Here is a 25,371-nt window from a genome sequence, read left to right as displayed (position 1 = left end):
CGCCAGCTCCATAGTGGCATTAAATCAGAACCAGAAGGAATATACAGTAGATCCTGCTTTTCTTTGGGGACACCAAATCAACTTTCAATGAAATCAGTTAAAAGACAATCAACATATTTTTTTTAAAAATGGAAGTGATTAAATTTATTTTGCATCACAAGAATAAGCAATACGACAATCTTTGATCATCTTTCTCAAATACAAAAGAAAAAGTCTTAGCGTGTGAACCATTTCAAATAATCTTGATAACTGTGATGTTAAAACTTAAGTCTCTTTAAAGTTTCAATTCCGGGCACATCAGAATCTGACTTTGTGTAACTTTCCCTTTGCAAATTTTGTCACCGATTCCTTCAGGTCAAGCATTGATGCTTGGTCATGTTCAACTAGTCTCTTTTGCAATATAGTTGAGCATTCACCACTGCTCCAGGGGAGCGTTCACCACTTGCACTGACCCCGGAATGTGAGAAGGATCCTTAGAGCAACGGAAACATTAGGCAAAGTATTCAGGAGTTTTTGTTGCTGTATGAAGAGAAGTATACTCCTTGTGACAGCATAGACTTTGGAAGTCTTCAAGCTATTGCTATATATACCTAGTAAGCAACTCTCATGTACGAATTACTCCGAAAATGATAAAATTCTTCAAAATATGAAAGTAACATATTGTCAGAAATCCATAAGATATGACAAAAACTAATCTGTATGAATCTGTGCCTCCCTTAGTTCAGCATTGCATCCCTCTAGGGTCTGCACCATAGCCGGCTGCCTCGTTGGCCTAATGGTAGCATTGGCCACAACACAACCACATGGGCGGCTGAGTAGGTTCAATAATGAGCCATCACCAGTGTTCGATTGCATTCACCCAGAGTTTTCCTCTGCTTCCGTTCAAGCCATCTCCCAGCTGGTGTCATTGCCCTAAGCTCGGGTGTACCAAGGAGCTAAGCTTCCTTGGCTAGAGAGAACACAGGAAGATGACTTATACAAAGTCAAAGCATTGGTCTACCCAGTCCAATATTGTTTACACTGATAGGCAGCAGTTCTCCAGGGCAGTTGCAGAGCATGTCTCCATGCCGCTCAGGTGGGGTGTGTGTGCATGCCCATGTCAGGGGTGAAGGACAAATGAAGCCCACTGCACCTGCCCGACCCCCACCTTCCCTTTTCGTCAATCACTTGTAGTCGAGTAAGATTGTCTTCCATGAACACAGTTTTAACAATGAGTCCGTAAGTAACTGTGGAGGCCATGGGTGGGGACATAGGTTTCCGGGCAGGAGTTGATCACGGTGAGGGTTTGCCAAATGTGCCGCCTTCTTAGCATGTTTTCCCCTTTCATCTGAGTTCGAGTGTCTTCAAAGCTCATGACACCTTTGGTAAAGACTGTTCTCCAGTTGGAGCACTCGCAGGCCATTGTTTCCCAGTTATACGAATACGATACGAATACGATATCTTTATTGTCATTGTCCAATACAGAACAATTAAATTGAAAATCTACATAAGACATTCAAAAACCGCTAAAAACTCTGAAACCCCATTTTAACATACAATATACTATAAGACTCCTTATGCTGCGTTTAGAACCAGAATTGCATTTGCGTAGAAACTCTTTCTCAGGCGACTAGTCCTGGTCTTTATAACCCTATACCTTCTTCCAGAAGGCAGAAGCTGAAAGAGATCATTTCCAGGGTGCATACTATCCTGTGCTATCTCTGCAGCTTTCTTATGGCACCTGACAGCATAGATTTGATCTAACGTGGGAAGAGTGCACCCAATTATTCTCTCTGCAGTCTTTACAACCCTGGACAGCATTGTTTTTCCCCTGGCCGTGCAGCTCCCAAACCACACACACAGACCATAAGTTAATACACTCTCCACAGTACAATGGTAAAATGCCATCAACTGGTCCTTTGAGAGATTGTTTTTCTGGAGGATTTGTCAGTGTTTATACTACATTTTTTAAAGATTTGCCTGTCAGCCCCCATCATTGCTGGAGTGACACCAGTCCTGAGTGGCATGGCTCTCCAGTTGGCACCCTGCCCGGATCCGAGCCTTGCAAGGCAGTGCTGGGAGGGCAGTGTGGGAAAGCGGCAGGCAGCCGTGCACCCCTCAGTCCCAGTCTTATCTGAGGCTATAATTGAAGGATGCACAGTTGCTCTGTCCCTCTCATGTGGCTCTTCCCACACGGTCTTGCTAAGTGGTGCAGGGCTGGCTCAGGGAGGGTGGCGGGAGCTGTGCACCCCCCCCCCCATACGTGCCCAGGGCGATTGCCCCAGCATCCCTCTCACGTTACACCCCTGCTCCAGGGTTTCAGAAGGTGAGCCCTACCTAGAGATGGCAAGGATTGAACCTGGGACCCTTTGTATGAAAGGGGGTCCTCTGTTCCTTCTTCTAGGTTTGCCCCTCCCCCCCGCAACCCTGCAGGGTAGTGGGGGTGGGGTGGCAGTATTGCGCAAACCTACAAACTTAAGCAATTTTACCGTGGCCGTTTGTGGCCCAATGGCACTTGCCTCCCTTACGCAATCAAAAGAGGCTGGCAAAAATGGTTATGCCTGTTTTTGAAAAAATGCATGTGCACTTTTGAAATGGGTGGAGAATAAGGCAAGTCAATAATTAAACAATGCTGTGACTCAGAGTAAATCACTGCTAAGCAACAGTCGTTCCAGTTTTACGTACTCAAAGGGAGCTGTACTCATAATTAACCTTTTGCATTAAACACTTCTATGCACCACAGAGCTTTAAAGTCCAGATCATATAAAAAGCAAAAGCGCCTTTCCCTTTGCTGTACCCATTGAAGGCTGCATAGGTGTCTATGTGCATGCGTGTTTTTGAACACTCCATACCAAAAAAATGATTTTCTGTACAGAGGGACAACTTAAATACCGTATTTTTTGCTCTATAAGATGCACCAGACCACAAGACGCACCTAGTTTTTGGAGGAGGAAAACAAGGGGAAAAAAATATTCTGAATCTCAGAAGCCAGAACATCAAGAGGGATCGCTGTGCAGTGCAAGCAGCAATCCCTCTTGCTGTTCTGGCTTCTGGGATAGCTGCGCAGCCTGCATTCGCTCCATAAGACGCACACACATTTCCCCATATTTTTAGGAGGGAAAAAGTTAGTCTTATAGAGCAAAAAATACGGTAAATAACCGTGTGTGTGTGTGTGTGTGTTGCACTTTTAAATGGTGCAGTCTAGTACAAAACCTTATTCCTTGGTTCTGGCCAGGGGTGCTGAGAAACTTAGCTACATGGTACATGTAAACTCTTGTAATAATGAGGTACCGGTAACTGTTAGGTGGATTTGTAGCTGGTTGACTGACCGAACCCAAAGAATACTTGTTAATGGTTCCTTGTCATCCTGGGGAAAAGTGACGCGGGGTTTCCTGTGCCTGCTGTTCAACATCTTCATGAACGATTTAGATGAAGGAATTGAGGGGATGCTCATCAAATTTGCAGATGACACCAAACTGGGAGGGGCAGCTAATGCTGCAGAAGACAGAATCAGAATTCAAAATGACCAAAATTATTGGAGAACTGGGTGCTAGCTAACAAGATGAATTTCAGTTGGGACAAATGTACTGAAAGGTTCTGCACTTAGGCAGGAGTAACCAGCTGCAGAAATATAAGATGCAAAACACCTGGCTTACATGTGAAAAGGATCTAGGGGTCTTAGTGGGCAACAGGTTTTGCAGTAGCAAAAAAAGCTAATGCTGTTCTAAGCTGCACCCACAGAAGTCTAGTGCTGAGGTCAAGGGAAGCAATGGTACCGCTATATTCAGTCTTGGTCAGACCACATATGGAGTACTGTGTCCAATTCTGGGCACTACAATTTAAGGAGGATGTTGACAAGATGGGATGTGTGTAGAGGAGGGCAACCAAGAGGATCCGGGGTCTGGAAACCAAGCCTTATGAGAATCAGTTGGAGCTGGGTATGTTTAGCCTGGAAAAGAGGAGACTGAGAGGAGATATGAGAGCCATGTTCAAATATCTTAAGGGCTGTCACATAGAGGATGGAGCAAACTTGTTTTCTCCTGCTCTGGAGGGTAGGACTCGAACCAATGGCTTCAAGTTACAAAAAAGGAGATTCCAACTAGACATACGGAAAAAAACTTTCTGACAGTAAGAGCTGTTCAACAATGGAAAGGTCTCCCTCGGGAGGTGGTGGACTCTCCCTCCTGGGAGGCTTTTAAGCAGAGGTTGGATGGCCATCTGTCATGGATGCTTTAGCTGGGATTCCTTCATTGCAGGGGCTTGGACTAGATAACCCTTGGGTCCCTTCCAACTCCATCATTCTACGATTTTATGAAAAGCCCAGTGGCTTCCTTCTTTGCTGCAAAAGCATCATGGGAGAGACAGCAACTTGGAGTAGAACAGCAGCACAGAGGAGTTGCTTCATCTTTCTCTGTCAATCATTTCTCTGCTCCCAATCATCCTCAGAGCCACTCCCTGCTCCCTACCCCAGGTTGCAAACATACATTTGGAAACCTGCAGCGAAAGCCACCAGGGTGACCAAGGCGTTTTGCTGCTTGTGGCAGAGCAGCAAATAAGTGTGCTTTCTCCCCCTCTGCCTCCCACCTGCTGTGCAAGTCAAGGTGTCTACTGCAAAAGGCCAACCAAGTTATTTTGATATTTGGGATAGAAAAATCTCACAATTTTCTCTTGCCCTTCTTTGGAAGGAACAGTTCAGCAACAGTAAGGGCAGCTATCCATGCCTTGCCTTTTCATGACTCCCCAAAATCAGCTTCAAGTGTGTTGGGTGGCAATTCGTAATGGGGGAAAAGAGGGTGTCGAGACAATTGTCCCCTTGCTTAGGCATCTGAGTAAAAGGTGGCATTTGGATAGAGATTTGCTTCTTTGCAATTAGAATGATCTTGTCAAGTTAAAGCTCCTGTGTTTTAAGGAGAAGAGGCTTGGTGATTGGGAAGTAGTTTCTGCTGCAGGAAAACAAAAGTACCAGGAGATTCTAGCCTTCTGATTAGTTCAGGGCATTCACCACCGTTTTAATATATTTATTTTTTTACTATTGTTGGCATCCACCTGTCTCGAAAAACAATGGAGTGAGCCTCTGGGGGGCAAAGTCAAACCACTGGAGTATTACTGCACCTGCCGTGGCTTCAGAGACCTGTAACTTGCAAGTGCTGCTGCCTCTCATTTTTTACTGCATTAGCAGTCTTGGCATGCAGGGAAAGTCCCTAACTCACCAAGGGTTTGAGACCCATCCGCTCCCCTCACCTAGTTTAGCTGTCCAGTCAAAGCCGTTTCCTGGAGTGTGACCATTGTTGCATATTGACAGCTTCTGGGAGCCACAGGTGATAGCTGAGCGCAGGGTGGAGACTACAGCTGGACAAACTACCCCAGGAGCATAATGTGCCGCCCCCCACCAGATTTATTAAACCCTAGTAACTGTTCAGTTTCTGTTAATTGGTTCTCGTGGGAAACTTGCAGATTCTAGCTTCGCACAATTAACTCAGGCTGGTGTCAATTTACTCTTGGCAGAAAGCCCAGGTCTGCTTGACCTAGAAACTACTCACTCTGATTGGTTAACGACCAGCACTCTGCTCTGTTATCAAGGGATTGCTAGCTCAGTTTGATGTGAGGTGTTGTTAGGAGTAGAAGTGCTGTGTATGGTTTTGAGAGAGAGAAAGAGAGGATTTATTTTGCTTTGATTTGTATGCAGAAACTCTGCTGGTTTTATTTTTCCTTTTAATAAATCCTGTAAATAGTTATTCTGAGTCTAGCTGACTAGTCATTACCGCCGCAACTAGCTTCCTCGCTGTGCAGGAAAACTCTGCTACGTTTGGGCTAAAGCCAATAGGGCTATGCCTGACACTTCAAAGTTCCATGAGGTTATGGGCATTGTGCTGCCAGCCTGAGTTGTGGTGGTGTCAGCATCAACGGCGTTGGTTCCAGTAGTTCCAGAAGTTGTTGTTCCTGTTGGTGCAGCAGATGGACACTGTCTGGTTCCTGACTGTGGTGAGCTGGTGACGCAGCGGACACAAGGACAACAGCTGCAGTGTGTGAGTGCTGGGTGCTGTGGTTCCTGTTTTCTCTCTCGGTGGTCGTGAGTAGCTGGTTCCGGGTTCCAGGGACATCGCTCTCAAGATGGCCTCACAACCAGTTCAGATGGCTTTTGAGCGTCTGAACGACTCCAATTACTTGCTGTGGTCGGAACGCATGCAGGCAGTGCTGCAGAGGGATCGTCTCTGGCAAGTGGTGAGTAAGTTTCCTACGAAGCCTGATGATGAAGACCTCGATAAAGACCAAAGAGCAAGGGCCACAATTGTCTTGGGGCTGGAAGATTCCCAGTTGCCGTATGTGAGGGGAATCAAGACAGCTAGAGGTGTGTGGCAAGCACTTAAAGAACTCCATGTGCGTGAGACAGCGGTTTCCAAGCTGTTCATTCGCAAGGCATTGTACAAGGCAATGTTACAGCCTGGGGTTACAATGCAGGAACACCTACACAGTTTACAGTTAAAGTTTGCTGCGCTACAGGAAAGAAACTGTGCGTTAGACCAGCAGGAGAAGGTGGCTATTATTTTGAGTTCTCTCCCGGAAAGCTGGGATAATTTAGTTTTGTCTCTAGAAGGCATGCAGGAGCATGATTTATCAGTCAGCTATGTTACTGGGCGTTTGATTGAAGAATGGCAGAAGCGGCAAGAAAGGTCGTTGGCTGCAGAGGCTTCTACAGGCGGGCGGTTTGGAAGGAGTTCTCATGCCGTACCAGAGGTGAAGCAAGAGCAGCGTACCGGTGAGGAGTCAGCGTTTGCTGTTAGGCGTTGTTTCCAATGTGGGTCCTCAGCGCATCTAAAACGACAATGTCCGGAGTTGGTCAAGTCTCAGTTGCCGGTGCAGGAGCAGAGACGAGATCAGCAGCAGCAGCAGCGTAAAAAGAATTTCTTCAAACGAAAACAGTCGGCTCAGCTGGTGACCGGCGACGTCAAGATTGCTGATGAGAAACAAGCGGTCTGGGTGGTCGATTCCGGAGCATCTCGCCACATCGTGAATTCAGATGAATTGTTTGTTTCCAAGAATTCAGCACAGCGCAGCCAGGTGGCTCTAGCAGATGGAAGTACTTCCGAAGTGATTTCAGGGGGTGCAGTTTTTGTTCCTTGTCTTCGTGAATGCCTGCAAAATGTACTTTGTGTGCCGTCATTAAGGAGCAATCTGATGTCTGTAGATTGTTTGTTAAAAGCTGGGTTTAAAGTGTATTTTGAAGGAGACAGTTGCATTATTAAGAAGGCTGGTGAGATTTTAGGCACTGCTAAGTCAGAGGGAGGCTTGTTTTGGCTTAAAGCAGGATCTCAAGCTGCAGCAGTAGTCAGTAAATCTCAGCCTGCAGTGAATAACAAAGCTATACATGACAACTGTGTGCACTTATTGCATAGGAAAATGGGGCATGCTTGCTGGAAAAGTGTACTAAAAATGTCTGAATTGGCTGATGGGGGTAATTTAAAGAGTTGTAACAAGTACCTTGATTGTAATGTTTGTAAAAAGGTTAAAACCCACAGAGTCTCTTACCCCAGAAGTGACAGAGTTAGTGAGTCACCGCTACAGCTGGTTCACATGGACGTAATTGGTCCATTTGCTGTAAGCAGGGGTGGATCGCGCTTTTCACTAACAATTGTGGATGACGCCACGCGTTACTCCTGGGTTTTTCCCATGAAGAATAAGGGTGACGTGTTCACTAAGTTTAAAGGCTGGGTGGCATCTGTGGAAAGATTTCTGTCCATTAAACTCAAAAGGATTCAGACGGACAGAGGTGGCGAATTTATGTCAAATGCCTTTAAAGATTGGTTACAAAAGCGTGGCATTGGGCATAGAAAAACGAACGTTTTTTCCCCAGAGGAGAATGGCGTTGCAGAGAGAAAAAACAGATCTTTACAAGATATGATGTTTGCCATGCTTGATGATGCTGATTTGCCCATGTCTTATTGGGGGGAGAGCATGCTCACCGCGTGTTATCTCCAAAACAGGCTCTTTCATCAAACAATAGGTACAACCCCGTACTTTAAATTGTTTCAGAAAAAACCCAAAATTGACCATTTGCATGTGTTTGGATCAAAGGCCTGGGTATTAATTCCAAAACAAATGAGGAAGAAGGGAGATCCTAAGACCAAACAGTTAGTGTTTGTGGGTTACCAGGAGCTGGGAAAAGGTTTCCGTTTTGCTGAAGGGACAAATGGCATTGTAATCTCCAGGAATGCCAGTTTTTGTGAACATAGTGGCTGGGAGAGACTACATGCCAATACTGAGGTTTGGTTTGAACCTTCCCAGGAGCTTCATGACTCTGAAGGTAGACACAGAGAATCAGAGTCTGAGGGGGAGGAAAGTTCAGATAAGAGCTCTCAAGAAAGTGGAGTTAGCCAAAGACCAGTTGCTATGCAACAAAAGAGAGGTCGTAGTTCTGAGGAGGAAAGTGGGTCAGAAGAAAAATTTTCTCCCAGAAGATCTAAAAGACAAAACAAAGGAGTGCCTCCGGTGCGTTTTTCCCCAGATACTGCAAATGTGTTTAGTGTAAGTGCAGAACCCAAGAGTTTTCAGGAGGTGTTAAAGTTACCAAAAGAGGAGGCAGAGCTCTGGAAACAGGCAATGGAGGAAGAGATGTCCTCTCTGAATGAGCAGCGCCTGAGGGGGCAAAGATTGTAGGCTGCAGGTGGGTGTACAAACTTAAACCTCTGGTGACAGGAGAGTACAAATACAAAGCTCGTTTAGTGGCTCAAGGATACTCTCAGAGGCCTGGAAAAGATTATGATGAGACTTTTCCCCCTACTGCTAAGGGGGACAGTGTAAGGCTGATTTTAACGCTTGGAGCAAAGAGAAAACTCCTGTTAAACCATTTTGACATTCAGACTGCATATTTACATGCATCAATATCAGAAGACCTGTATCTAGCCGAACCGCCTGGTTATGAGACAGGTTCCAATAGAGTGTTAAAATTAAACAAAGCTCTATATGGTCTCAAACAGGCTGCAAGATCTTGGAACAAATGTTTCCATGAGGCCTTAGTGTCATTTGGTTTCAAGCAGAGTACAGCTGACAATTGTGTTTATGTACGTGGTACAGGCAGTGATCAAGAGTTTTGTCTGATTTATGTAGATGATGTTTTGTATGCCTGCAAAACAGATAAACAAACTAAAAGGTTTGCCAAGCAATTGTCCAGTAAGTTCAAAGTGAAAGACTTAGGCCCGGTTAGGACATATCTAGGGTTGGAAGTGTGCTGGGCCCAAGATGGCAGCTGCCTAATTAGTCAGCAGAACAAAGTTAAACAACTACTGACTACATACAGGATGCAGGATTGCAAAGGGGCAGTGGTGCCTATGGATCCAGGTTTCATAAAAACACTTCATATAGATGAGAGTCCTGAATTTGAACATCCTGATGTATATCATTCTGTAATTGGAAGTTTATTGTATCTAGCACAGTGGTCCAGACCTGATATTAGTTATGCAGTAGGCATATTAAGTAGATTGGTCTCAAAACCCACACTAAATGCCTGGAAAGGGGTAAAACAAGTTCTGAGATATCTCAAACAGACAATTGGCTATATGTTACAATTAAATTCTTCAGAGGATGAAATGTTGAGTTGCTACTGTGATAGTGACTGGGGAAATTTGCCGGATAGAAAATCTGTCACAGGACTAGTCATAATGGTCGGTGGAGCTTTAATCAGCTGGCGGTCACGCAAGCAAGACGTTGTAAGTGTGTCATCAACGGAATCAGAGTACGCCGCATTGAGTGAATTGTGCAACGAGGTGATTTATTTCAAGCATTTGTTAACAGATTTAAATGTAAATTGTGGAGAACCAGTACAAGTTTACATTGATAATCAAGCTTGTATAACCTTAAGTAAAACAGAGGGTTTCAAATCGCGTTCCAAACATATCTCTGTAAAATACCAAAATGTACGTTGCTGTGTACAAGACAATATAATCACCTGTACTTATGTATCAAGTGAAGAAAATGTAGCAGATGTGTTAACTAAACCATTGGCAAAGATAAAGAACAAGCGAATGTGCAAGGGTTTAGGTTTGCTGGAAAAATGATCTCCTACATAGGTGTATTTGGTGTTAATTGTTCAGCAGAATCTGTGAGGGGGTGTTCAGTTTCTGTTAATTGGTTCTCGTGGGAAACTTGCAGATTCTAGCTTCGCACAATTAACTCAGGCTGGTGTCAATTTACTCTTGGCAGAAAGCCCAGGTCTGCTTGACCTAGAAACTACTCACTCTGATTGGTTAACGACCAGCACTCTGCTCTGTTATCAAGGGATTGCTAGCTCAGTTTGATGTGAGGTGTTGTTAGGAGTAGAAGTGCTGTGTATGGTTTTGAGAGAGAGAAAGAGAGGATTTATTTTGCTTTGATTTGTATGCAGAAACTCTGCTGGTTTTATTTTTCCTTTTAATAAATCCTGTAAATAGTTATTCTGAGTCTAGCTGACTAGTCATTACCGCCGCAACTAGCTTCCTCGCTGTGCAGGAAAACTCTGCTACGTTTGGGCTAAAGCCAATAGGGCTATGCCTGACACTTCAAAGTTCCATGAGTAACACCCCATACACCAGTGAATTGCCATGGATTATATCTGGTAGCCTCAATGCTTGGCAATATGTATAGAGTTAGACTAAATTAGCTTTGCTATTTTGTTCTGGTTTACAATTCCAAGCTGCATTGACAATTGGATTTTCTAACTGTAGTTTTTACGAGAATTTTGATCCCATTTTATGCTATCGTTTATTTTGTTATTTCTTATTAATCCACTTCATTTTAAATTGGCGTGTGCCTATTTGGGTGAAGCCTTTGTACCGAACGCAGTTCCTAAGTTCCTGGTCGCTTGCTGTTAAGTTAGTGATCCTGAGGCTCAAGGAGTAGAGCCACTGCCATTTCTCTAGAGTCTTAGGGGTGTCTGCTAAGGTCTGAGTCTCCTGTCCCAGGCTGGCTGGACAGTAGTGGTGGCAGTGTATCTTGCAAGGCTGGTGGTAGACCCTGAATAGTAGCTCTGCTCTTGTAGTGCAGACCACCAGCAAAACCTACTTTGCACCACTTAAGCAGTTTCCTGCTGTCCCAGGACAACTATTGAGCCCCTCTGATATGCTGGAGTGGCTGGTTTTCAGATGACATAAGTCTACTGCTTTCATAGTTGCTTTAGCCATCTTTTCCAAAAATTATATAGTGCTTCTATTTAATGCACTTTTAAGTGTACACACACCAAGTAAATGTTGGGGGTCTCACCTTAGCTTTTAAGTCAGGCAAAGGCAAACTCCGGCCCTCCAGATGTTTGGGACTACAATTCCCATCATCCCTAGCTAACAGGACCAGTGGTCAGAGATGATGGGAATTGTAGTACCAAACATCTGGAGAGCTGGAGTTTGCCTATGCCTGTTTTAAGTTATTGTGGCATACACTTTCATTGATTGATCAGCTGCAAGAGCTGTGTTTTTTATTCCAACTAACTAAATATGGCCAACTCCTCCTGGTAGCTGTCATCTTAAACAAGCATTCACACATAAAAGTGTTGGGCTCCCAGGCACATGCCAAAATTCAAGTGAGAGCGAAAACATAGATGAACAACTTGCAGGTCAACACATCTGGAAGCTCACAGCTCCCGTCATATCCCTGATCCGACACCTGTAGATTCCTCATCCCTGAGGTATAATCAAGAAGTCAAAGGAAATATTGAGCAAGTGTCAAGAGAAGAGGCAGTGGCTAAAGTAAAGGTAGGGCTGAGGGGGAATGGAAGGCACCTGGCAATGCTGGAAATTGGCGTTTTCAAATATACTATTATGGACCAACCAATTTAATCTGTTTGGCATTCATCAGCTGCACCCCTATGGGACATCTGCTTATGCCTGCATTGCAGGGGGTTGATTACTTGTAATAAATGGTGATGGATTTTCCAGTTTTAAGGTGACCCTTCAGCTAGAACTGATGAAGCAATTTCATGAGTCCAGTTCTTTAAGTACAAGTTACCAACAGGCACAGAATTTACCCAGATTGAAAAGAACCTACTAAGCAAAGTAGTCACTTCATATTCAACTTTAATATAAAAAGACATTAATCACTTTCAAATGCATTAGAAAGTTTCCCCTTACAAACTGCATGATCTGGCACAAAAACTGAGTTACAGAAATAGGCATCTACCTGCCAGGTCTGGAAAACATACACTGCTGTTTTCAAATCAGGTGCTTCAAAAGCACTTAAATTATTAAGGCCGCAATCATGAAACCACTTCCTTGAAAGCAGCCCCATTAACCTCAGGAGGGGCTACTTATGCAAAGTGGTTTCAAATTGCAACCTAAACTAAGACAAAGACATTTAGCTATACATACACAATGACAAGGATCTTTATGCTTTGAAAGAGTTGTTCGGGTTGTGCATGGTGCGCAGCCATATTGGCTTTGAGGGCTATGGTAATTCCCATTGCAAAGATACTACAACTCTTTGCTGGGAGATAAGGCGTCCAACATTTTGACATGTCTTTTGCATACAGTGTCACAGCTGCAGAAATCAAAATGAGTTTTAAAAAGCAACATTTCCATTGATCTATGCAAACAGATGCAAGGTAGCTAAAATTGCTTTGTCAGGTGGCAGATATACTCCTTTAACTGTTAAATGAAACTTTTTTTTCAAAATAATCAAAGTACTCACAGCGCTTTCTATTTTCCCACAACGCAGTATTGTTTCCTGTATTACCAGTTTACCAAGGCAAACGTTGGGCAATTGTATTGCAAAGGTTATCACATATAACACACCCTCTCACTGGAAACCGCTTCTAGGAGTTAAGACAATTCATACGCACTCAAACAATTTCATCTTTTTCTTCAATGTTAACCTGCTATGGTAACATATGTTAATCACGACTCAGCTGAACGCATATTCACACTTGGCATGAGTGGAGCAAGTTAAGTTCGGAGAACACTCTTGAAAGGCCTCTGTAACAGTCTTGTAGTAATTAGTGCAAGGTGAAGGGGGTGTTTCCCCCCCAAACACAGAGAAGTAGGATGGTAAACTTCAGCCAAATAATTCACTTGATGACACAAACATATAAATACTTATAAATAAAACCCACATAATTTATGCTTGAAGGTAACAAAAACATGGCTTGAACTTAGGCATCAAGAGCTCCTGCAGCCTGATGAATGCTCCTCCTCTGATGTTCACATGTCAAAACTTAACTCCTTACTCCAACCTTCTTCAACTTGGTGCCCTCCAGATGTTTAGGACTGCAGCTTCCATTAGCCCCAGCCAACATGGTTGTGTTGGCTGGGGCTAATGGCAGTTAAAATCTAAAACGCCTGCAAGTAAAAAATGTCTGGGGAGCACTAGATTGGAGAAAGCTGCTTTTCATAGTATTCCCAAGACTGAATGCTGTCAACTGCTCCTACCTTAAGAAGTCAGATATTTACAAACTTCTGCTGAGCTGTGGAGAGAGGCCCACGGTATGGAAAAAAAAAATCCCTTTTTCAAAGTGATTTAAAAAAATACAACTGCAAATATTTCAGGTTTTAAATAAGCAGTTGGCAGAAGATTTATAGCAAAAATATATCTTCAGAAAATAGCTGAAAGGTTCTGAATACTGATAAACATTTTTTTCAAAACTATTAACTATTTAAAAACAGAAAAGAAAGAATGACAGAGAAAGCTAGCTAGGAAAATGGGCACCGCTGCTTTTTTGGCTCTTCCAAGAGCTTATACGGCAAATAAATGTAGAGAAGTCTGTGAAGTATTTACTTGGGATAAAGGAGTGGGAAGGGTACACCAAACCTTTGGTCCTCAGGCCAATTACTTCAAAAGTAGTCCCACTAAAGTCATATGATTAAACCAGCAAAAGCAAATGATTGGTGGAAGGTTCCCAGCCTAGATAAAATATGGGCTTCAACTTAAGCAAAGGCCTTACAGCCCACCTTTTGCATGCTGAGGGCTGGAATCTATCTTGCACTTGCACCTTACAGGGGAGGATGAGATGCTCGAGGGAGGAGGAATCTTGCTACACCATTTTAAGCTCCTTCTAAATACTAGAAGGATCTGGTGTTGGACCCCAAGGAGGCAGCCTGGGGAATGTATGGGTTCAGGACAGAGAAATGGCGTGACTAACCTTGTGCACCCAGGAGTCTTTTGACATGAGAAGCCACGACTGAAACCCTAGGAAGTTCCTAATGCAGTTTGTGGCATGGCATAGGGGTGTCACAAGGTTTCAAAATCAGTAGGCTGGCAACTGGTTGATGTGCCTAGAATACCTCCCTGAATTGTGGCTGCTGAAAATATGTAAAGTTCAAACACTACAAATTGCAGGTTAACTTTATACATTAACGCAACTTTGCAAAATGAAGTGCTTTGCTTTTTGCTTTTTTTTGGAAGATCATGTGCAGCTTTGAGAAGATAAACTATTTGGAAGTTTCACTACTCGGGATCTGGCTTCTTTAAAGGATGTCTCCTTCACTCTTTGTCTCAAGATTCAACAAGAATCTCCACAAAATGATCAAGCTCATTAAGGTCAGATTTACAGTTAGAGTTAGAATTTGTGGCTGCTTGAGGAAAAGTTTCAAGTACATCACAGTGTCCCATTTTTGTACTGCCCATCATTCCCGTTAATACTGTGTCTAGATTGTAATAGGAACTGTCGACTTCTGAAAAGAGATCTTCAACCGAGTCAGGAGTTTTTGTTTCTAAGGTTTCAAATATTTGATCCAATGACTTGTGGAAGTTTCCTCTATTTTCTGGAGGGCTCTCCATGTCCCACACATTACTCTGCAGGTTTCTGGGAGCTTGTAGTGGAGCAGGTCTTAAGATTTCTGAACTCTCTTCTGACTGTGCGTCTTCAAAGTCTTTTGAGAAGCCACTATAACCTTGAACAAGCTTTTCTTCAGCTTGCTCTTTCGAAGACCGACAGAGAATATCTGTTGAAACCAGCCGATCAAGAGAGGTTGGTCCTGTACTCTGTGCATTTATCATCTGCCAAGTTCCGTCTTGGGTCATTTCCTCTTGAATCTGCCGTACTGTATTGGCTATAAGTACTGAACGATACAGATTAGGTTCAACAAGCATGTGGCAGAGCTGAAGTTTAACCAAAGACATGTCTAGTAGTGACTGGCGCTGCAGGTTATATGAAGGAATGGCTTTAAAACCAGCTAAAGTTCCTTCAATATCTTCCTCTCCATCAAGACATTTCCTCTTCAGTCCACGTACAAACATTGTGTCCTGTTGAAAACAGAGCAAGATGCTATTAGATAACAAATCCAGAGCTTGTCTTCTAAGGTTTTATATTTAAAATCAAACAGCTTTATTACAAAACTGAGATTAATAAGGCATTCCTTTAGTCTGTACCCTGGAAATTAAACTCGGCATTTGCCACAATCATAGTAATACAGTGGTGCCCCGCAAGACGAACGCCTCGCAAGACGGAAAACCCGCTAGACGAAAGGGTTTTCCGTTTTGGAGGCGCTTCGCAAAACGAATTTCCCTATGGGCTTCCTTCGCAAGACGAAAGCCCATAGGGAAATCTCCGGGACAGCGAGGAAGCGCAGCACGTCTTCCCCACTGTCCTCGGACCTCCTCCGAAGGCTGGCGGCGGGGCGGAGAGACCTCCTCCCACCGGCAGCCTTCGTTTCTCCGCTATCCCGGATGGCTTTTGAAGGCAGGCGGGGGGGGGGGGGGGGGAGGAGCAAAGACCTTCGCCCCCCGCCGGCCTTCAGAAGAGGTCCAGGACCTCTTCTGAAGGCCGGCGGGGGGCAAAAGTCTTTGCTCCCCTCTGCCTGCCTTCCCGGGGGCTTTTAAATCGCCCCGGGACAGCGGAGAAGTCCTCCGCTGTCCCGGGGCGATTTTAAAATGCTGGCGGGCGGCAGCGGAGGCTTCGCTGCTGTCCACCAGCATTTTAAGATCGCCCCGGACAGCGGAGAAGTCCTCCGCTGTCCTGGGGTTTTTTAAAATGCTGGGGGTGGGAAGATAAGCCCTTGTCCCCCCCCCAGCCTTCAGAAGAGGTCGGGGGACAGACCGTCCCCGGACCTGGTCTGAAGTCGGTTTCCATAGGAACGCATTGATTGATTTTCAATGCATTCCTATGGGAAACCGTGCTTCGCAAGACGAAAAACTCGCAAGAAGAAAAAACTTGCGGAACGAATTAATTTCGTCTTGCGAGGCACCACTGTATTAAAGGCACCCCAGGTGAAACCAGCTTTTGACAAGTGAATAATCAGCAGGTTCCTCTTATTAAATAAAACTTGAGTTAAAATCATTTTCAAATGTGATTTGCACACACCTAACATTCGATCAATACAGAATAGGTACTGTCTTAATGAGATAGCTTGTGCACAGCCACTCCATTCCAGGACAATTAACCTGGGACCAGTAAATAAATGTTCTGAATTATTTAGCTACAAGGTACGTTCAGACATCCTGGCACCAGAGAAGAGCATCTCTGCATGAGAGGGTAGCTAATACAAGCTTATTCTGTTCCTTTTTCTTGGTATGGAAAGAATCAACATACAGCATCACAATATTTACAATTCAGAATGAGAGGGGTTTTCAAAAGATTTCCTAAAGACCATAGGAGCCCTGTGAGTCTGCCTATGGAAAGTGCTACAGAGCACAGATACTACTGCTGAGAAAGGAAGATGGCCATAAGGAGCAGAGCTAAATCCAGTTTGTCATATCCATGGGGGGCAGGGGGAGAGATTCAAGTGCTCCCTAAGGGATCCGGGACTCCAAGCCAGGCATAGGTCAATGGCTATAGTCTAGCCGTCAGACAATTATTTTTAAAGGAAGACCAACCAAAACTGGTGGTGCCATTTCAGCAACAAGATGCAGAACCAAGTCTATAAGCACCCTCAAGTTTCCAATCTGCTTTTTCAGGGGGAGCATGACTCTTCCTAGAAGTGGCAGCCTACCTATTTCTTGATTTCTGTGCTGTTTATCATCAAAATCTCCATAGCCTGGACTAAGCTTCATCTTATTAACCCTCATCCAGATAATCTTGGATTACGTGACTGAGGTGTCGAAAAGCTCCTGTTGCTGTTTGCAATGCGGAAAAAGGAGGTTCTTAAACGTGTCAGGCAAATTTGCTAGGAATCACAGTCTCAATCACATTTAGCACCATTTCCTTGAGGTTCAACACAAGCAAGGTTTTAAACATATGAAATGGACAGACCATTGGTATAGCTCAGCATTCTGTACATTGATTGGTAGTGAGCTCTAGGTTTTCAGACACAAATCTCTCTCTACCACAGCTGGAGATGTTGGGACTTTCTGCATGCAAAGCAATACTGAGCTGTAGCCCCTTCCGTAGGAAACAAATACTTGTGCGAATGCTTTCGTCTTCCTGCTAGTTTAACAAGAAGCAAGACTGCAAGAGAACAAGCAGCTCTCTGACCCACTTAGGGGGTCGGTAGAGCATGAGACTCTTAATCGCAGGCTTGTGGGTTCAAGACTCACATCGGGCAAAATAATCCTGCATTGCAGGACATTGGACTAGATGACCCTTGTGGTCCCTTCCAACTCTACATTCTATGATTCTAATAAACAATGATTTTCTCTTCTTCTCTTTCAAACTCCTCCTGCCACCTCTAAATATCAATATGCTTCTGCAAATAAAGCAGGGTCCCTCTTGGTCTTGTCTCTGGTGACTTGACGTTGTGTCTTATGGTGGTTGTTCTGGCAGAAATCCACCATGGAAGGGAATGCTCATCACGGTGCCACAACAAAACCATTCTCACAATAGCTGAGTAGGTGAGGGAATATATCCAAAGCAAGGCTAGTTAAGTGTGTTCCAGATGAGTGCACCAAAATACAAAGTTGGTGGCACAGAGCCTGTTCATTCCCAATTCTCAGGCCCACATGCTCAATTCAATCAGACTTCATTAATTAATCAAACCAGGGTTTGAGGGTATATCTGAAAAAGGCAAAATAATTTGGACAAATCAGTTTGCCTAGTTCAAGGGCAACTGCAAAACCATAGGGGAAATGGGAACTGGCACGCCTGAGATTCAAGCAAGATGAGAGATCACAGAGCCAAAGATCATCACTACCCTTTTCTCAAAATCAACTCATCCCACATATCTGTTGGTTGCAATGAGGAAGATATGGACAGATTTCTGCCACATGGATCCAGCGACTATTCTGATTTTGTTTAGCAATATGCACCCTCCAATTCTACCATTACAGGAGAATTCTAGATTCACCCCCTACCGTACTCTCTTGTCTTCCCTTTTCCAGTGAAACAGAAAAAGATTTCCTTCCATGCAGATTACAGTGGTGCCTCGCAAGACGAAAATAATCCGTTCCGCGAGTCTCTTCGTCTAGCGGTTTTTTCGTCTTGCGAAGCAACCCTATTAGCGGCTTGGCGGATTAGCGCTATTAGCGGCTTAGAAAAAGGGGGGGGGAGCGAAAAAAATTGCAAGACCCGCAAGACGTTTTCGTCTTGCGAAGCAAGCCCATAGGGAAATGCGTCTTTCGAAGCGCATCGAAAAACGGAAAGCCCTTTCGTCTAGCGGGTTTTTCGTCTTGCGAGGCATTAGTCTTGCGGGGCACCACTGTAGAAGAGAAAAACCAGGGCAAGTCAGAACTGAGTGCATTATGACCACCCTGAATTCAGGGCTACTTCAAATATAAGACTACTAAAGTCAAGACACATATGGTGGCAGAGATTGTCACAAGTAACTATTTAGCCCATTAAATTCCCATTTCCTTGAGTCCCTGCACCTTGTAACTTGAGAGCACTTACTAAGTCCAGTAAGGCTTACCAGACAAATTTTAGTCCACAAGTTACTTACCAATAATTGTGTCTGATGCAGTCCTTCCTCTTCCCCCATATTACAGAGCAAGATTCCATACAGCAAGTGTTCTAGCACCACCTACCTGAGAGCAGCAGGTGAAAAAATAAATATGCATTCCGTCAGTTAGAAAGAAAATTCACAGAAAATATGATAGAAACATTTTCAAAGCAAACTTATTTCCTCTCTTCCCATATGAATTCCCTCTCCCATTTGACAAAATAATGTGAAGTGAAAGCTAGGTTTGCAGAAAGTATGCAGTAAACCTCCCAAATCAGCCCCTGCAGCTATGGCTGATGAAACTTGAAACATTTATGTAGCGCTTCCAAGCATTCAAAGCATTTCACATATATTACAGTGTTGCAATCTTTGCAAACACCCAGCAGGATAGATCAGTACTATTCCCACATTGTAGATGGGTGGTGGTGAAGGATAAAGCATTGGTGGCGGCCCACGCTTGTCTAAGGGACCTATTGTTATTAATTAGGGATGTGATTTCAAAATACTTGATTTGAATACAGACACGGACTTCAGTGGTAGGTGACCTTATAATTAGAAACTGTCAATTCACTCATGTTTGTCTCACATAGCAACAGTAGGAGCTAGCAGCTAGTATCATTGTCAACAAGGCTGGTACTTATTGTCCAATACCCTCAACTCCAGCTGTGGTATCCCAGGGTAAAGGAATTCACTTCTACTGCTAATTTTAGTAATATTTTTAATTTTTTAATGTTCTTGTTAGAACATATGAAGCATTAATAGATTACATGTTAAAAATACAGCCTTTAATACAGTACTTTCAGTCCTGAATCTACTGTCATCAATTTCATTGGGTGACCCCCTGCCCACTCACCAATATTGCTGAGACTGGAAATATGTTGTAAAAAGGTAAAGGACCCCTGACAGTTAAGTCCAGTCATGAATGACTCTGAATGACTCTGGGTTGCGGCGCTTATCTCACTTTATTGGCCGAGGGAGCTGATGTTTGTCCGCAGACAGTTTTTCCGGGTCATGTAGCCAGCATGAATAAGCCGCTTCTGGCGAAACCAGAGCAGCGCACAGAAACGCAATTGACCTTCCCGCCGGAGCAGTACCTATTTATCTACTTGCACTTTTTGGCGTGCTTTCGAACTGCTAGGTTGGCAGGAGCTGGGACCGAACAATGGGAGCTCACTCTGTCAGAGATTTGAACCGCAGACCTTCTGATCTGCCAGTTCTAGGCTCTGTGGTTTAGACCACAGTGCCACCTGCGTCCCTTGGAAATATGTTGTATGTTCGACAATTGCTAATTACCGACTGTACTTTCTCCCTTAATGGGGAATGAAAATCTATCAGCTAGATGCAGCCAGCTAATCCCTTTAGCTACTGCTCATGTATAGTTCATGGATCTCTGAAACATGGGGTATGAACCAGTTACTTATCAGATGTTATTGTGCTTCAAAGCTTATTATTTGCTTCTTTACATGCCAAGATAGCTGTCCCTTTACTCATCTGCATTTCTCTACCTTATTAATATTTATTGATGCTATTCTACAATTTCCCTTTTCCTGCAAAAAATATATAGTTGCTGTGGATTGAATCCAAGTCACCCACATAATACAAGCAGACAACATGATTACCAAAGTAGAAAAATCCACAGTACTGTACTTTGAGATTGCATTAACATTCCAAATGTGCCCTGCATAGGATACCAAGTGCTTCATTCAAGAGCTAACTATAGGAGAGGTTTTAATTTAAAATGGCTCAGGTGATGTCACCATATTTAAATGTAACTGTGAAATGCAAGATGGGCTGTGGGGGCCTGGACAGCTAAGGTCTCTAGGACTTAATCACCATATACCTGTAAAAGCTAGAGACTAGTTTCTTTCAAGTTACTGCAGTAAGGAAAAATAGGCGGCACTTTACGGACTGCAGTAAGTTGGATGGACAGGGTGGGATGCTGGTGTGAGATATAGAGATAAAAATCAGGAAACAATGTTTCTGTGTACAGGATGGTAATGAAAACTCTGTCCAATGTATGAGATGAGAAGGATTGGAGGATGACACAAGAGGCTAAGAAATTACTGGATTATGTAGGATGTGAGGATAACACAGTTACCAAAGTGACGTGGCAAGGGCTGGTCCAGCTGGAAAACTATTTTAAGGTTTTTAAAATGAAGTTAAGCACGAGCCATGCACAGGGCTGCCAAGATCAAGTTTCTGGGTGCTAGGGCAACTGAATGCCTAGAACTTTTTCTAGCCCTGAGTGAACTTATAATACAATGTGATAAGCAAGACACAAAAAAGGGAGGCTTGTTGAAGCGTCTTGCAAAATTAAGTACAGGGACACTGTTTGGAAAGGCTAACGTGTGGAGCTTTTTGGTTTAGAAAAAGACAACTAAGAGCAACAGATGAAATCATGCACTGTGTGGTGAAACCAAATAGAATCCTTCCCTTAATAAACCAAGGTTTTACTTAATAAAAGTTGATGTGTAGTAGATGTAGGAGACAAAAAGTACTTCATGCAACATGGTTTTATTAAAGTCCCTGCCACAAAACATGGGTGATGCTCATTGGTTTAGGATGGCTATAGAAGGGGCTTAGACAAACTCATGGTGAATACTTATCAATAGTTGGTTAGGACACAATATTAACCAATAGTTTACAGATAAGAGAACAAACAGCCTCCCCCAGGCTCGCATATACCTCCTCATTCTGATTTGGAGTTTAGAAACTTTACATTTAATTTTGGATTAACCACAGCTTGCTATTTTATTTGAACTCTGACAAACTGTGGCCAATCTTACCTATGGTTAGTGGAAACGTGCCGACTTCAGGCCACAGCTTATTCAGCTAACTTGTTTTAATTAAACATAGTTAAAGTTAACCATTGTCAGGGTTCAGACTATACACTACTGTGGTTAATATAGAATAGAAGCAGAACAACCCAATTCTCTCCTCACTGGTGCCCCAGAGGAGAGGTGCAGCTAGGTTTGTGCTTTTGATGTTAAAAACCATGTTTTGGCAATGTATCCAAAAGTAGCCAGCATGCCACTGAATACCACTAACTTGGAATGGAAACAGTGTATTTTTGCCTTTGTTCTGTGCTTGTGGGATTAATGGAAGCATCCAACTGCCCACAGTACTAAGATGGACTGATCTGATCCAGTAGGTATCTCCCTATAAACTGGGTTCTTTTGGCTAATCAAAGTCTGTGCCTTCTAGCAGGCTTAAAAACTGAGAAGTCCCACATATCAAATCTTACCTCAGTCGCCTTAGGTCTGAACCTTCTAGCAGGCTTAAAAACTGAGAAGTCCCATATATCAAAGCTTACCTCAGTCGCTTTAAGCAACCAACAATTCAGCTTCAGGCTCTTATCTGCATTATTGAAATAATAATGTCCTATGTTATAAGGCTATAAAAACAACTGAAAGAGATCTATGCAAATAGAACAGAATTATTAACTGAAATACTGTGAAGTTAGATAATTGAAAACTTCTGCCTTGGACAATTGTAATAAACTAAAGATGTACTCCTAAACACAATTACTAATAAGCAAATCCCCTTGGACTGACTTCAGAATAAGCATTCTTACAATTGTGTTGTAAACTGTTTCTGTAAAAGGGATAGTACAGTGCATTATATTCAAGATAGTTCAGAATATCAGGTAGACCAGAGAATCAAATATATGGTGTCACAGAAAGGACAAAAAGAACAGGATAACTGAAGAATTCATGGGGAAGTGAGAAACTGCTCCAAAAGATGGAAAGTCTCAGATGAAAACTATATATGGATAAATATGATGACGTAATTATGGGAAAAATTCTTTGGCAATAGGGAAGACAGCATGCAATGGCTGTGAGGAAAAAGCCCAAGAGGATGTAAGAATTTCAAGTCAAAGGTAAGGATAAAAAGGCAGGAACACAGATAATAATATTCAAGAAAGGGTGCAGGGCAAAAGTGGAGATGAAGGACAGCAGTCAAGGTATATAAAGGAGTCAGGCAGGTAGGTGATGTTAAATGCTGACACATCTTTATTCTAAATCATCAGACACACATCCCACATACAAGACCACCTAAGCCTCTTACCAAAAAAGAGAACCACCCACCCACCCCTCCCCTGTGCTGTCTTAAGAGATATGAGAACCCAACTTTCCAAGGACTCCTGTTTGTACCCATACACCTCCAAAGCTTCGACCCACCTATTACTGATGGGCGGGTGAAGAAGACATGCCACGGTTGCTTGCAAGAAAGGTACACATGTACGTGTGCACGTGTCGGAGGAAAGGAACACGCCACGCTTGCGGGGAAGTGGGGCTTGATGGGACCAGGAGCACCAGGTTTCAATCGGGGGATTTTTTTTCCTAGTAGGGGAGGGGGAGAGCAAGAGAAACATTGTGTTGCGAGCTGCCCTGAGATCTATGGATGAAAGGGGGGATATCTATCTATCTATCTATCTATATATATATATATATAGATATATAGAGAGATATAGATATGTGTGTGTATGTATATGATGTTTCTCTTGCTCCCCCCTCCCCCACTAGAAAAAAGGAAGAGAAAAAGAGGAGCAGCAGAGGTTTTCCAGCGGGGGCGGGCAGAAAAGAGAAAACGTGGGCAAGATGTAAGAAACATAAAGGGGTGGAAACACCCGTGCATGTGCCTGGAAGCGGGGGATGAGCGCGTTTCAAAAGGGCTCGGGGCGCGAGTGGGGAAGGGGAACAGGAGCTGCAGCCGCCGCCGCCCCCCCCCCCCCGACCCCACTCCTGATGCTCAGACGGGGATGATGTGGCGGCGGCGGGGGGGCGAAGAAAAGGAGGCGAAGGAGGTAGAACCAGGTTCCGGCCGGGGAGCGAGGCTGCTGCTGGAGCGGGGCCAAAGCGGGTGGAAGGAGAGGATAGCAAAAGCTGCTGCTGCTTCGCGAGGAGAGAAGCCGGACGGGGCAGTAGCGCATGTGGGGCAAGACCCGACGGGGTTGCTGCTGCTGCGGGGCGCCAGGGGAAGCGGGCGGGATGATTCATCCTGTCCTCCTCCTCCTCCTCGGCCGCCATTTTGGAGCCGCGGCTCCGTGACCCTCCGCGGGCTCTTCCTCCTCGGCCGGCCCGGTCCCGCCGCTTCCTCCCCCCACCTCCTGCGAGTCACCGACCCGGGGCCAGAGGCCCCCTCCGCGGCCCAGCCCGCCGCCCGGCTCTTCTTACCCGCCGGCCCGCGCCGCCTGCCCCTGACGAGCTCCCGCTCCCGCCTCGACGAGCTCCGCGCCTGAGAGGAAAGGGGCGGGGCCAACGGTCCCGGGAGCTCCTCCCCCTTCCCCCCTGCGCCATCTTATTGTCAAACCCCACAAAGAAACGGTCGCCTACGCCCCCTTCTTCCCTCTCCCGCCTTGCTATTGGCGCGGAGGAGGCACGTGGGAGGCCTTCGGCACCGCCCATCGCAGGCTTCGGCCTTCCCATTGGGTCGCGAGGGAAGCGGGGGAGACTCTCTCCGCTGAGATCATTCGCGCTGGTGGGGGGGGGGAGTGGAGATCGCTACGGGGATTAGTCCCGCCCACCCGCCAGCCGCCTTTCCTTCTCATTCTTGGGCCCTCGGCCGGGCATTGGTGCAGGGCGTTGCCATGGAACCCAGCCCCGCCCCTCGGCTGTAAGTGGCTGGCCGGGAGGCAGGCGAAGTTTCAAACGCCTGCCAAAGGCTGGGAAGGATTCGGAGGGGAATCCCACGCGCGTTTACATGGGAGTAAGCCTCGCCGAACTTCGGGCTGCAACCCTACGCATTACATCCGTGGACTCCCTCTTCGATTCCTTTTAAATGTTGACCCTGGTTTACTATGATATCCGGAACCTGCAAACTGTGGTTTAATTCAGATACCATGGGCTACCGTTTTTTGCCCACGTGCTAACCATAGTTGCTGTTAATGCAGAACGGTAACTCCGGGGAGGGGCCATGGGCGTAGCCAAGGGGCAGCTGCCCCCCCTCAAGTGAAAATACTTAACTGAGGTTCTGCCCCCCCCCAACATGAAGCCTGCCCCCTCCAAAAAAAATCCTGGCTGCACCCATGGGGTAGGCTAGACAGGTTTTTTTTTGCCCCAGGGGAATCTTCCAGAAGGGCACCATTGAGGCTCTCAGCTTTGTGTGTGTGTGTGTGTGCGTGCGTGCGTGCGCAAATGCACATGGGGGTGCCAAAATTTATTTGACCAGGGTGAAATAAAGCCCCCCCCCTTGTTAACGCCATAGCAAGCTATGGTTAGCACTCAATAGGAAACAGAGGAAGGCCTGGTATGCAGCGCTCCCCCCCCCCCCCCAAATGTTTAGGGGTACTCTCATTTTGACTCAAGAAAATCACCATTTTATAGTTCAAATCGGGGAAAATAAATACAGTAAATGGACAAAAGTACAAAGATTCACAAAATGTTTAGGGGTATGTGTACCCCTGCGTGCCTCCTGAAGAAAAGCACTGCTTGTATGCCATGAGTTTTCTGCTACAAATCGTGTACAAATTATAATCATCTTCATCTTGCTCTCTTTTGGTTTTGACCATGCAACCTTTCAGCTTTAATTGCCCTGGTACAGAAAGAAGCAGTGGGTTTAAGTAATTGGGGCAGAATCAAGGGGTTTGTGTTCAGTGTTGTTGGTGACCTGTTAAAATGTCACTAAG

At 44.7% G+C, this 25,371-nt stretch overlaps 1 protein-coding gene across 3 annotated transcripts; it reads right to left on the bottom strand.

Annotated features, from left to right (window-relative positions):
- Window positions 1-12,000: 12,000 nt before the first annotated feature.
- CDCA4 (cell division cycle associated 4) lies at window positions 12,001-24,044 on the bottom strand. 3 transcript variants are annotated; one of them, XM_028746838.2, is made up of 3 exons: window positions 23,921-24,044; window positions 18,744-18,828; window positions 12,001-15,177 (listed from the first exon to the last, which is right to left on the bottom strand). In XM_028746838.2, the coding sequence occupies exons 2-3, from the start codon at window positions 18,780-18,782 to the stop codon at window positions 14,428-14,430; spliced, it is 789 nt and encodes a 262-aa protein (XP_028602671.1). In that variant the 5' UTR covers window positions 18,783-18,828; window positions 23,921-24,044; the 3' UTR covers window positions 12,001-14,427. The 3 variants fall into 3 exon arrangements, with proteins under 3 accessions (XP_028602671.1, XP_028602592.1, XP_028602746.1); XM_028746759.2 differs by having other exon boundaries at window positions 18,744-18,824; window positions 23,921-24,017; XM_028746913.2 differs by lacking the exon at window positions 23,921-24,044 and adding an exon at window positions 22,925-23,180.
- Window positions 24,045-25,371: the final 1,327 nt, after the last annotated feature.

Source organism: Podarcis muralis, chromosome 1 (assembly GCF_964188315.1).
Source record: "Podarcis muralis chromosome 1, rPodMur119.hap1.1, whole genome shotgun sequence".
NCBI classification, from domain to species: Eukaryota; Metazoa; Chordata; class Lepidosauria; order Squamata; family Lacertidae; genus Podarcis; species Podarcis muralis.
Note: the sequence above shows the minus strand (reverse complement) of the source record. Positions and strands in the feature narration are given on the sequence as shown.

Bases quoted from the DNA above. Each gene is read 5' to 3' on its own strand.
- CDCA4 (XM_028746838.2), bottom strand. From the start codon at position 18,782: ATGGGGGAAGAGGAAGGACTGCATCAGACACAATTATTG. The intron at 15,178-18,743 runs GTAAGTAACTTG...TGTTTTCAACAG, and splicing joins TGCATCAGACACAATTATTG to GACACAATGTTTGTACGTGG.